The sequence below is a fragment of the Rhamphochromis sp. 'chilingali' genome (assembly GCF_963969265.1).
Source record: "Rhamphochromis sp. 'chilingali' genome assembly, chromosome: 10".
Classification (NCBI taxonomy): Eukaryota; Metazoa; Chordata; class Actinopteri; order Cichliformes; family Cichlidae; genus Rhamphochromis; species Rhamphochromis sp. 'chilingali'.
Window position 1 is genome coordinate 4111232 of NC_137937.1, and position 13049 is coordinate 4124280.

The following is a 13049-nucleotide window of genomic DNA, read 5'->3' on the forward strand; positions in this document are numbered from 1 at the left end:
GTCTTCCACGCAGCACAATAGGCAGAAAAACACCGATTACTCACAGTCTACAACAAAAGAAAAACCTGCTCTTTTCACAACTCTCACAGCTAAAGTCAAAACTCTTACCCAGTGCCTCTGAAATAATAAAAAATCACCAAATACTCGATTACTCTTTTCACTCGCTCCCTCTCACTCCCTTCTTCCTCATACAGCATACACGCTCGCTCCCGCGGACCCGCTCGGCCCCGCGGGCTCACTCGGCCCCCACCTTTTTCCTCTCACAGAGACAGAGAGAGAGACCCTTTTCCTTTTTTTTTTATTTCTCCAGCACACATACACACACAGAATCCCAACTGAGAGAAAGAGGGAGAGAAGAGAAAAGAGTTGTAGAGAGGAAGTTTTTTAGCAGGAGTTTCAGATCTAACAGATTTATACAACTTATTTACACACACCGGTAATTTATGTTCTATTTATTGATTTTAAAGGAGAATTTGGGCCAGCTGGGTTTCTGCCTCTGTTAGGCACTAACAGCTGGGGCGCTGCTTTAAAGGTGAGTCAGCACTGAAATATCCCTTCAGGTGTTACCAGGCTTCTACCAAACCGGAGTCTGGCGGGTAACCTTGCCTAGAGCTTCCTGATAGGGGTGCTAGTTGGTTGTCACCTTGTTCACACGTCTCATTCACACTTCATACATTACCTGCAGTCACTCATTACCCTCCTTATGTATGTAATAAATGTGTAAAAAAAAAAATTCTATGTGTGGTGTATTATTTTAACCAAAAGAGGAACCTAGTTCCTTTAATTGTGTAATCTGTGAACAACGGAGAACCAACTGTCCTGCCCAGTGTTCCACAGCAAGCATTCAGCGTGTATTTATGTGTGTCCAATATCAAACAGAACATCAAAACATTTAAAACACTAAAATCATCGGGGTTTTAAGAAGAGATCCGTTTTCTCCTATTGATCAAAGGGACCCCTCCTTTGGACTCCAACCAGTACTTCTCCTTTTTAAGTTTTAGAGGATCTTTTCTAATAAAGTCCTCTGGGCCTTCCTAACCCTTCTGTAGTTTAGAGAATATTACTAAAAAATATTCTCAAGGCCTTTAACCTTTTAATTTGTTTAGAAAGGCGTTACTAATAAACCCTTTCAAGGTCCCAGACCTGCACTGAGGTATGTATCCGACACCGGAGAGCAACCCGTCGGCTGCAACCGTGGTCAGACCTCAGTTCACTCTTATCTTTATTCACTTATTCACTTATTTCTTATTCACTTATCTCTTATTCACTTGTCTGATTCTCAACAAGCCTTAAGTAAGCCAGACAATTTTGGTTATGAATTACTAGGAGTTTGGACACCAAGTATTTTTATAATGTTCAATATAGCAGAAATAAAAGGTCTGCTTACCTTGTTTTTGTGTGCACACAGCTTTTGTCCAAACTCCGTTCACTCAGACCACTGCCGATGTCCTCCCATCCGTTCCAGTTTGGCCTGGAGCGGATCCTGTTCCGTGACGCCAATTGAAGGATATAAAAAAAACAACAACAGCAATAGAATAATATTAAACACAAAGTGAACCCGTCTTCCTTCATTAAATAGGTTCTTTTAGATGTTAAGGAGGAATTGACTTAACCAGGCTGGCGGAGAATGAAGACAACCGGACACCTGCAGCAGATGGGGAATCAGTGAACTTTTATTGAGACAGAGACAACCTCTCAACACAGCTCACATCAGGAGATTCCTAATATTTGCTGTGAGGATGGGTATATATTCTCTAAAACTTACAGGAGGGGGTTGTGAGGAAAGTGCTGCATTAGCAGAAAAACAACTCCATAAAAGGAAAGCGGCCTTGGGTGTTCTAGTCTCTTCGCTTGCAGATATCTTCCACCTGCAGGATGAGGCGATCGCTTCTTATCGCTCTCAAGGCCAAAGTCGTGAGCACACTTTTTTATTACACAGTTGCACAGTAACTTTAAAGCTGAACAATATTTAAAGCTGAATAATGTTTGATCAAATTATATTTTCTTCAAGATCCAGTTTTAAGCTTCAGAGCTCTAACTTGCAGCCGTCACCTTCGAAATAAACAGCAGGGCAGAGAGCGTACTCAGGATCAAAATAATGAACTCAAATTAAAATGTTTAACCTCCTAAGACCTGAACTCTTCCACGACATGCATTTTTAATTTCTCTTTGATATTTGGGCTGCTTGGGACCTGATGAATGTAAAAACAACGAATTACCAGATTATTATTTTTTTTACCTAATTTTTGTATCTAAGAAAAATGAGAGCCACATACGAGGATATTCGTTTAAAATTTCGATAGAACAGTAGCAGTATAATGTCCTCGTAAGTGGATATCAGGCCCTTGTAGAGCAAAATTGAGTATTTTGGTCTAAATAACCCAAAATGTGATGTCCACATATGTGGACGCCAGGTCCTAGGAGGTTAATCTACCTCTCTGTGCACTAAATTTCAAACCTAACAATTTTCTGCAGCATTAAGCTCATTGTTTTTGCAAGTCTTGTATTTTACTGTATTTTTCATGTTCTTTTACATTTTATCACTATTTTTCCCCCATCATCATCATCTGACCACATCTCTTTTTAGAATAGGCGGCGCTCACAGGGATCATTTTGTGCACCGTCACGACACATTGAATGCACCTTTTTGTTTAAGTTTGCACAGAGCCCGAGGCAGAAAACGCACCTTAACCTAGACAGCTGATAGCCATCATTGTGATACCCGATCTCTTCCACTGCGGTTTTTAGCTAATGCAAAGCATTGTGTTGAACTTTTGTAGTATATCTTTCTGGACGTCACTAACCAGTGGGTGATGTCATGATTTACATACAGCCTGCTGTATGTATCTGTATCCATAATTTTGTATACGTACTACAGAACATCTTTCTATATAATGAATGGTATATTCTTAATAAAATTATGAAAGTGCGTATTTGATTGCCTATATGACCCAGATGGTCTATGTGAGCATGTGAAGTACATGGAACAGCATCACAAACACTGTATCTTCAAACTATGGCTTTAATTTACAAATATGACAAAAAAGGAACCAATACAAATTAAACACACAAAATTAAATGTCTGACTCTTCAGAAGGAGAGCATAGTACTGTGTCGCACTGTGTAAATGCAGTTTTATTTAACTATCTAACTTATGATCATGTGATCAAACACATGACTTTGCTGATGAAAGACACTCAAGACAGTCCATCAGACCACTCTGCAACCCAAAGTTATCCATGTAAACCGTCCCTCCAGTGCAGAGAATTATCTAAAGGAGGTGGAGGGGTTAAAAGTAACAAAAGCACTGAGAACCTGCTGCAAGGTATTCTTGCAGTTGTGAATCAATTTCTTCAAATGCTTCATACAGACTTCTCTTTCAGTCACAACAAAAAACAAGCACAACCAGGCATCCTACTTGAACCTGAGCACAGGCCCCAGCATGTAGTCAAGTCACTCCTCTTCTTCCTCTTCCTCCTCACTCTCTGAATCCTCTTCAAATGCTTCCTTGCTTTCTGTTAGGGAACAGCTTAGAATTGCTTTGCGAACCTGCCGTTTTTCTTCTGCAAATGAAACGAGGAGAACTCCGTCAAATTGCATTTTTTTTTGTTCATTTTGTGTTTGTTGTCCCAAGATCAAATGTTTGTTGTCTTCAGTGAACTACAAGATCTACAACTGAAGAGCTTGATCATATCCTATATGATTTAAGACGAAAGTTAAAATGTAGAACATTACAACTTTATGAGGATAATATTAGTGTAGTGTTAAGAAACACACTGACCAAAACTGCAAAATTTAGTGTTCAAATCAATTCTTTACCTTCGCTTTTACATTTAGGCAGCATTCGATGGAGCTGCTGGGTGTTGTATCGGATCAGAAACTTCTGACATGTTCTAATTGTCCCTGAAACAAACAAAAAACCTCACCTTAAATTATATGTAGTTAAAATGTATGGTTCTGTGCAAAAGTCTTGAGCAACCCCTAATTTCTTTCTATTTTCCTTCCAAGGAGCCAGACCTCCTTATAATTGTTTAAAATCGTCGTGAGCAATAATTTTCCAGGCTTTCTGAAGGTCTTTCAAAGTTTTTTGTTGTTGGCTTTTCTTGGTTGCTTTTTCACTTATTGTGAATTCAGTCTTTCTACCTGACCATTTTCAGAGCAATGCTTATTTGTTTCTTAACCCCGACTGATGATTCATTCAAGTATTAAAAAAAAAAGCACTTGTGGTGGGGCGTTGTCTGCGGGGCCGTGCGGATGCACCTGCATGGTATCCGTAATCATGCCCGCCGAGTTTAAAACATGGGGAACTGGGGTTTGTTGTGAGTTTTTGTGGTGTGATGCATGTATGGCTGACAGCCGAGAGCTGCAGCTGGAATGAATAAAATGGCTCAAAACTGTGATCTCTGGACCCGCCGTGTCTCATTCACACCACAGCACTTAACTCAAGGTATTCACCAGTGGCGTACACATAAATGTTAACTTAGCAAAGAACCAGTTTTAAACTGTACATAATTTGCTTCCACTTCTTCTGTTTAATCTATGAAAAAATACCAACGATAACAATGTGACGGGTGGGAAATAGTATTTTTTCCACTAAGAGGACGATTCCTAAAGAGTTGTAAGATGGAAACTAGGTATATCTCAGCATGGTCTGCAGTCCATTGTTAAAAAACTGAGAGAACTGGGTGACAAAAAAAGGAAGTGGCACACCTAAAAGACTATCTACAGCAGATTAACTATCTGCTGTATATGAAAGTCATGTCCTTAAGAAATAGTAAAAAAAAAAATCCAGCAAAGACCTCACACAGAATCTGAAAGATGCATCTGAACCTTCAGCTGATGCACCTACTGTTCACTGCCTCATTAGAAATGATTTAAGTGGAAGAGTGGCTGTCAAGAAGCAGTTCTTAATGAAGGGAAACAACCAGAAGTCTGTCAACTTACACACGAACTGAAAGTCAGTGGCAACAGGTCTTATGGAGTGATGAATCAAACGTAGATTTTTTTCCCCCCAAACTGTCTCCAATAAGTACAGAGGAGGTTAGGAGAGGGGTACAACAGTGAGTGTCTACAGCCATCTGTAAAACATGATGGAGTCTATCTTGGTTTGTGGTGTGAGGGATCTTCTGAACACAGGAGATTAAGCATTAGATTTTGATAAACCATGCAATACCATCTGGAAAGTGTCTTCCTCGTGATCAACGATCTCAAACACATTGCCGGTGCAGTAAAAGCATACCTGGATTAAAACAAAACAAAACAAAACAAAAAAACAAGTCATGGACTGACCTCCAGTCAACATCATTGAAGCAGTGAGGGATCACCTTGACAAAGAAAGGAAAAATAGGCAGCCAACAACCAAAGAACAGCTTTGGATGTGCATGAAGAAGCCTGGAGAACTATTCCTGAAGACTACTTAATGAAATGACAGATAGTTCAGACTGTGTTGAACAATAAAGGTGGTCAAACCCTGTATTGATTTTCAAACTCATTTGAATTGTACAAACTCTGTTTTTGCCCTATATGCAGTATTTAAATTTATGATTGCACACTTTTCAATAAATCAGTGTAACTATTTCAGATTTTTTGAAGAAACAATGAGTGGCTCAACACCTTTGCACAGTACTGTATGTATTTTTCATTCTGGAATATTAGTTTACAGTTTTTTCTTACCTCCTACATGCAAACAGTTTAGAAAGCAGGGAATTTTTTGCCCACGAGTTTCAATACTGGTAATGAAAGGCAATGCAGACCACAGGAGTTTGTAACACCTTTTGGGAAAACGTAGAAATACTATTCCAGTGTGAGCGTTCAGATATTTAACTAAAAGGGGGGAAAAGACAAAAAAATTAAAAGTCAAACGACATTCCAGCAACATTAGCACGATGTCAAGAAGAATGTCGTCCCCCCAGAAGCCAAAGGGCTGGGACTATTATTATTTCGTTTAACTTTGCTTGACCAGCTTCCACAGGCAAACATTACGAACAGCTAAATACATTTTAAAATTTACTTTAGTGCTGATGCTTATTTGAACAACTTTCACTGGTATTTTCAAGTGTTGGCGCTTGATCCTTGGAAAGTATCTAAAACTTCTTACCACAAAATCTAATGCTACACATAGCGGCCCCATAGTCCCCATGTGTGCGGGCTACCGCTGCCTTCACTGCCACCATAATTGCTCGGTCGTCGAGCAGCAACAGCTGGCTCCTGTCCGACACGTTGACTTCGCATAGTAAATACCTGCGGTAGAATATGTAGCGTCAGAAACTAGGAGCACACACGCTAGAGGAAACAGTATACGAATGGCACGTTTTACCTCGTCTTCAGCCGCACCATCGCTGCTTTACTCTACTTCCGTCGGAACTTCCGTCAACAAAACTCGGACAAGCGCACTAGCGCCACACGCTGGAAAGATGTAATGTATATTCGACACTTACATGGGCCCAACAACACATCCGAACAAAAAAAATTAAAGGGTAATATATTTCAAAAGCGGAAGAACTGGTAGATAGGTGGCTTTCAGAAAAGATAAAACGGTCGTCAAATCAGATCACTCCAGTGTGTTAAAAGCTAAACAACGCAAGCAGCTCATAAGGAAACGGAAAGGCCCGGAAATTAAACCATTCACACCCCTGGGGTAACTATGGCAACCTCCATCGATCTTAGCCAATCACAACCTCGCGTTACCATCTCCCTAACACGTTTCACGCCATCTTGAGATTACCTCCTAGTTTGTTAAATCGCTCCCAAATTCATAGGCTCCGCTCCTCATTTCATTGTTGCCGCGCTGTCCGAAATGAACGGTTCCCGAAACAAACCTTTACAAACAGTCAGCAAGGGCCCGAAGGACGCAGACACCGGCACGGAGAGCAACCACAGGGACAGAAAGAGTGGCGGAGGAATGCTGAAGAAGCTGAAGTCGAGGCGCAGCCAAACGGAGAAGTGGCCTGTGGTCACAGAGGATGAACTCCGGGCTCTAGGAAGAGATATCACCCCGGACCATGTCCTCGGGCTCCGGGCTGTTACGGAAGGTAATGTTATGGCAACGTAAAGTTGCGCATTGCTGAAAGCGGCGAAATTTGATCGCCTAACTAGCTACGCACTATGCTAATTGTGGCTAACGTTAAGAAAAGAAGTTTGAGAGCAGTCGACCAAAGGGTACGTTTTCTAAATGTGTTCATAAGGTAAATACTACATGTGTTACTTTGGTGATTCTGCGAGCACGGGTTCATTGGGGGTTTTGCAAGGGTGCAAGTAGGACTTTGAAGCCCCAAAGCGAGCATTGTTTAGGGCACCCCACGCTGGCTTGGGGAGGTCAAACAGCTAAAAGCCTATTATTATCTTAACAACTTGTTTTAGTAAGTGTGTTTGGCAGATACGTGTACTGTTGTGTTTCTTCTCATTTCTTCCCAATTGGAGGTGTAGTGACTAAACTTTTAGGTTTAGAATCTTCTACTCACCCACGTTTATTAAGTAAGTTATTATAAAGCACACAGTTTCGGTTCTGACACGGCTGTTAATGAGTTAATGATCAGTTGAACCTTTGTTTTGATTTTAGTTTATTATGTGTAAAGTATACACAAGTGGATGATTTCATATTAAGAAAACAAAAACAAAGTGGGAAGTGTAATTACAACACTTTGGCTTTATGTACAGTATGTAAAAACGATATGAAATAATCTTAAATTCTACATATAATGTAGATACTGTACCTGAACAGCAGTAGGTAGAAGTTTACGTTTCTCGGGCTGTACTCCTTTTTCACAAAAAGGAGAATCTTACTGAATACATTCAGCTTGGGTTTCCTGCCTTGATTTTTAAAAAAGAAAATTAAGACAAGGCTTCATTAGAACATAAGGAGACAACTCGATCTCTGGGAGGAGCATTTCCTATATTTATGCAGTTTGTTGTTTTGAACAAACTTGTGTAATTATGTATTGATGTGCTTTTTTTTTGTTCGTCTGTGCAGTTGTTCCACACACTGTAATGCTGTGATATTTTACATTAGTCCTTACTACCGGCTTCCTAAACATAAGGATTCCTCTCCCAGGTCATGTCTTATTTGGAACAAATTCTGAATGTTATGGTGCCTGTTGTGTGTTCATCAATATAAAGGACCAACTTCCCACACAGTTATTTAATGAGTAATTCATTTGGATTGCTGGCTTCTTTCATTTTCTCCCCTAACCGTCATCACCTTCACCCATGTAGTAACCTGCTTGAACCCTATCCCATGGTTTGTCATCGGACACCCAGTTGACTACAGCTGCAGCTAGTGACTAATGTTGTTTTTTAGCTTTTTTCTCACCCAGACAACAATGACATTACTTCTGCTCTATCTCACTGCCATTGTTTGAACACTAGAACCTTTTTCTATAGCATTAGTCACCATTACTGAAGTTTGCAGGAGCCAGAAAAACAGATACTGAAAGCCTGACTGCTCCTTAAGTGCTGTCTCAGTTCTCTAAGTAAAGGTCAGTCTTTGTGCTCCAAACAGTTGTGTGACTTTCACAAAGTTGTTATATTGAGGTTTTTCAGTTGCGCAACCACATGTCGTTAACGTGTTCACTATTTTGGATGTGTGACAATCATGGTGACAATGCAGACTCCAGTCATGATGTGAAAAAATGGTATTCCCTGATCTGTTGCTGGAGGTTGGTGGTAGTATCTGATTAAGTAATTACTAAAGCCCCAGTCACACATACCAAGAGACTGATCATTGAGGCCTTGCAAGCAACGGTCGGGTTCTCTCTGAGCTGTAGTAAAACTGAAAAAAGTCCAATCCAAATTGCCTCCAGAGCCACATGCTTTTACTTTGAAATCCAATCGTCTCCATTTCCATTTGCGTCATACTTTTACTACTGCTTTGCTAGTAGTTTGCAAGTGTTTGCAGACAAATTTGAAAAACGTCAGGCAGCTATGACAGTCTGCTAGAAACCAAAGCAATCACTAGGAGGTTTTTGGTGCAGCACCTTCTTTGCATCCAATTTAGCAAACATAGCTTGTAATCACATCCAATGAGGCGGATAAATCTCTTAAAATGTGAACATGACATCAAATGAGAAACCTCAATACAGAAGAATTTAAATAAGGGGACCTCTATTTTCTAGTAGTTGTTTGCTAGTTGACGTCTAAGCTCACAAACGGTGATAACACTAATCTTAATTCTAGGCAATGAGAATGTGCTTTTTTTTTTTCTCATTAAATTTTTCACCAAATTTTGTCAATCAGCAATGAAATTAAATAACCATTCAAACTGTCACACATCAAAAACTATTTACATTTTTTTTCTCCAAAAGTCTGTTTACCCCACTCTGGAACAAGGCAAAAGTTAACATCAGTGTTACTAAACACGATCACTTTGACTGCAGAGGGTTAAACTCCCTCACGTTTACTGCATAAGTTGATTGTCTTGGCTTAACTTGCTTTTTTTCCTTCCACATTCCAGACTATCTTTGCAGACCTGAAGATAATATCTACAACATTGACTTCACACGTTTCAAAATCAGAGATCTTGAGACAGGAACAGTGCTCTTTGAAATCGCCAAACCTCCTAACAGCGGTAAGTGATACACTCAAAATTTGCCTGCATGTTACCAAGCTTAAAATTGTTTAAAAATATAGAACACACCTGAATGAATAACAGAAATGATCATACATCCATGCAAACATGTTAAAGCTGTTTAGTTATCATGCATTTAAAAAGATGAATTGTCACCAAGCACGAGAGCTGCAGCCCAGCTGTGTATTGGTATCCTTACTTTTATCTCAAATGTAAATCTATCAAAACACATGAAGTCTAAAAAGAAGGACCCACGATTAAGCACTATTGCTTCCCCTTTTCACTAGTAACGCATCCTCTGCATGTATTTAGATTTTTGTTTGTTTCTTTAAATGCCGATTTGATTTGACGCCACCATCTCAAACTGTGCTCATTCAGTTGTATCAGAGCCTTTTGATGGATGATCATAACTTGAAAAGAGACACCCTATGTATATTTCAAGCACTACAGTAAAGCATGTATGCCAGTCAGCTGAATTAGTCTTCTGTGTCAGGACCCGTGGAGAGTGAAGAGGAGGGTGGCGATCCAGACACCAGTGCGGGGCGTTTTGTCAGATACCAGTTTACACCAGCCTTCCTAAAACTCCGCACGGTTGGTGCGACGTGAGTAAATGGACTACAACAGTGTGACTGCATCACGATCAGCCTCGGGTGTCTATTTAGTTTCTTAATTTGTCTCTTTTCCCCTCTCTGCAGAGTGGAGTTCACAGTGGGTGACCGCCCCATTAACAGCTTCCGTATGATTGAGCGGCATTACTTTCAGGGACGCCTTCTGAAGAATTTCGACTTTGACTTCGGTTTTTGCATTCCTAACAGCTGCAACACATGTGAACACATTTACGAGTTCCCGCAGCTTCCTGACGACCTCAGTAAGTTCTGCTCCTTTTTGTTCATATTACCAGATCTGTATATCTTTATTTCTTAATTGATGGTGTGCTCTTCTCCTTTTCTAGTTCGTCAAATGGTGGCACACCCTTATGAGACCAGATCAGACAGTTTCTACTTTGTGGATAATAAACTCATCATGCACAACAAAGCAGACTATGCCTACAATGGTGGTCTGTAATACCTGAAGGGGGGGCGTGTTTAAAAAGGATGCAGTAGCTCCCAGGAGACCGATTTTCTGGATTGTGCCCCTCAATAAATGGGGCAGAGACAGAAGTATTCACTCTTTATCGGAATAAAGCACCATAGTTTAAAAAAAGGAACAGAAGCAGGAAAAAACCCAACCATATCTGCCTTCATATGAAATCATGGATCAATTCATCAGTACCGAACAGAGCTCAGTTTCTGGGAGTCCGAGAGAATGTTTAATTCAGTATTTCGCTGTTATATCTGACTGAAACCTTTCTGTTCTCCTTTTGGATTGTCATACATGTGTAATGTAACTGCTTGAACACTTTTGCCTTAATTTCCTGCTGTCTCTGCTGGAAAGGGACAGTTTTGAGTAACACATCTATAGTGGTAACGTCTGTAGACTACGTTAGTTTTTCATTTAATTACTGATGTAATAAGTTTGTTTATTTTTGAGCTGAACTACCTTTTGCAAGTGACAATTGTGTTTCCTTTATGGAAAAACAAGCATTATGTAGGTGTTTCGGTCTTGTTTTATCAATAGATGTAGCATTAGTATTTGTTTGATTCTTCCTCAGATGTGAGTTGAGAGCAGTTGCTACTGTTTGTCAGATATTTAAGCTTGGTGTCCGTTTTATGAAGTACAAGATGACCAGTTTCTTCTTTGGTAGAATATCCCTTAATTCGAAAATGGTCTTCTCCCTTTTCCTGTTTTGTTTTTGTTTGTTTGTTGTTGTTTTTTTTAAATAATTCCAGGTGTGATGTTCATTCTGCTACAATCGGTTAGATTGTTATAACAAAAGTTTTCCCATGTCTTTGTTCTATGAAAACTGTGGGATAGATCTAGTTACTAGACTTTAAATGTTTTTCTTTTATGTGCCGTCCATGTTTAGAAGTGTTTTTCTGCCTTCTTTGTACAATTGCATAGTTCTTTCATCCTTTGTTTATTTGTCACAGCAGTGCTGTGAATCCCACTCTTTAGCAGCGTTTGGCCAAACATGTGGTATACCTATTGAACTGTTAGTACGCTCTTCTCCTTTGAGATTGCCTTCTCAGTTTACTAATGAAATACCACAGTAGCACACAACTTGACAGTACAGAGGGAGGTAACTTGGTAGTTGGATCTATTTTTAATGAGGCACTGGGGTAGATGCAGTCATTGACCTGTTTGACCGATGATACTGGTGACTGTGCAAATTTTAACCCATCTGTATACGAATGTCTTTTTCAAATTTTACACCAGTTTTCCAGTGTGCACAATTTCATGTGATGCCAGTCCTGCTAGAAGGAATACCTTACTTACTGTGATGCTCTGAATTGCATTATGCTGAAAAGTTGTCTGTAATTTATTCAAAACGGCAGCAGTTAAGAGTTTGAAATTGGGCTCCACTTGCAGAGTGATTTCCAGGTGAAACGTGGATTTCTCTTCATAGTTGGGTTTTGTTTGAATTTATGTTACTGAAATGAAAACCTGCAAGGCAGGAGATAGTAATGAAACCTTGCAAATGGTTGTTTAAAGTGTATTTGTTAATTTGCATTTCAGTCATGCATACACACATCAGGACTTCTTCCTACTGTACTGTTATTGACTCTATGTGCCTTGAATCCAGTTTTTTTTTTTTTTTTTTCACCTTTAATGTGCAGAAGTCTCCTTTTCTTGTCCACTCGTGGCAGAAAGCTGAAGGGATGTAAAATTGCCTCCTGATGTTCTTTTTCTGTATTCTTGTAGCATTACCTTCTATAAAACAGGATGATTACAGTGAGGAAGAGTCAGTGACAACATATTATGCAGTCCGTTAATACCCACAACAAATGGGATATCACATTAGGCACCCTTTTGTCAACTGTGCCCTTCTCTTTTTTTCCTATGTTGGACTCTGTCACCTGCTGCATGGTCACCAGTTTTTATATTGGCTAATTTTGCTAATGTTCATCTTATCCAATTTGTTGTAAATAAATAAAAAAATGGGTGAATGAATGAGATGGAAAGTACTTTATTTACCCTATGTTTTGGAAATTCTTTAAAATTAATATTTTATTAATATCTGACAGATGTCTCTGTGCCAGGCAGATGTATTGTGTTACAAGAGATCATAACATGTGGTGGGAAAGTTTAATTGTTTCTGTCCTCTTGGCAGTAGAGCTGAATCAGTCTGTTAGAGAAAGTGCCCGTGCTCCAGTAGGGCAGATGCTAAGCCCATCACCATCTCTCTGGTTTTATTCACATTCAGGAGACAGTTCCTTCCAGATCACTCTATGAAATCATCAAGTAGTGCTCTGTACTACTCCCCCCCTGCTGCCATCACTACTAGAGCTAAACACTGCACAGTCTTTGTAGGTGGCATCACAGGGTTGTACTGAAAGTCTGAAATATGAGCAATGACAAAGTCCTCTGTGGAGCTCCTATACTGCAC

At 39.8% G+C, this 13049-nt stretch overlaps 2 protein-coding genes across 2 annotated transcripts; one reads left to right on the top strand and one right to left on the bottom strand.

Annotated features, from left to right (window-relative positions):
• Positions 1–3004: 3004 nt before the first annotated feature.
• Positions 3005–6523, bottom strand: pop5 (POP5 homolog, ribonuclease P/MRP subunit). Its single transcript, XM_080894867.1, has 5 exons — positions 6317–6523; positions 6098–6240; positions 5674–5823; positions 3820–3903; positions 3005–3563 (listed from the first exon to the last, which is right to left on the bottom strand). Exons 1-5 carry the CDS (start codon positions 6334–6336, stop codon positions 3454–3456), a joined length of 507 nt encoding a protein of 168 aa, XP_080750993.1. The 5' UTR covers positions 6337–6523; the 3' UTR covers positions 3005–3453.
• Positions 6524–6668: 145 nt separating this feature from the next.
• On the top strand, positions 6669–12623 carry unc119b (unc-119 lipid binding chaperone B). The gene is made up of 5 exons (XM_080894866.1): positions 6669–7031; positions 9449–9562; positions 10056–10164; positions 10258–10430; positions 10515–12623. Exons 1-5 carry the CDS (start codon positions 6797–6799, stop codon positions 10625–10627), a joined length of 744 nt encoding a protein of 247 aa, XP_080750992.1. The 5' UTR covers positions 6669–6796; the 3' UTR covers positions 10628–12623.
• The last annotated feature ends 426 nt before the right edge of the window (positions 12624–13049 follow it).

Excerpts from the sequence above, each read along its gene's own strand:
- pop5 (XM_080894867.1), bottom strand. The coding sequence starts at position 6,336 with ATGGTGCGGCTGAAGACGAG. Across the intron at positions 6,241-6,316 it reads ATGGTGCGGCTGAAGACGAG|GTATTTACTATGCGAAGTCA; the intron begins GTAAAACGTGCC and ends ATTCTACCGCAG. Across the intron at positions 3,564-3,819 it reads GCCTAAATGTAAAAGCGAAG|AAGAAAAACGGCAGGTTCGC; the intron begins GTAAAGAATTGA and ends TTTCATTTGCAG.
- unc119b (XM_080894866.1), top strand. The coding sequence starts at position 6,797 with ATGAACGGTTCCCGAAACAAACCTTTACAAACAGTCAGCAAGGGCCCG. Across the intron at positions 10,165-10,257 it reads CTCCGCACGGTTGGTGCGAC|AGTGGAGTTCACAGTGGGTG; the intron begins GTGAGTAAATGG and ends CCCTCTCTGCAG. Across the intron at positions 10,431-10,514 it reads GCAGCTTCCTGACGACCTCA|TTCGTCAAATGGTGGCACAC; the intron begins GTAAGTTCTGCT and ends CTCCTTTTCTAG.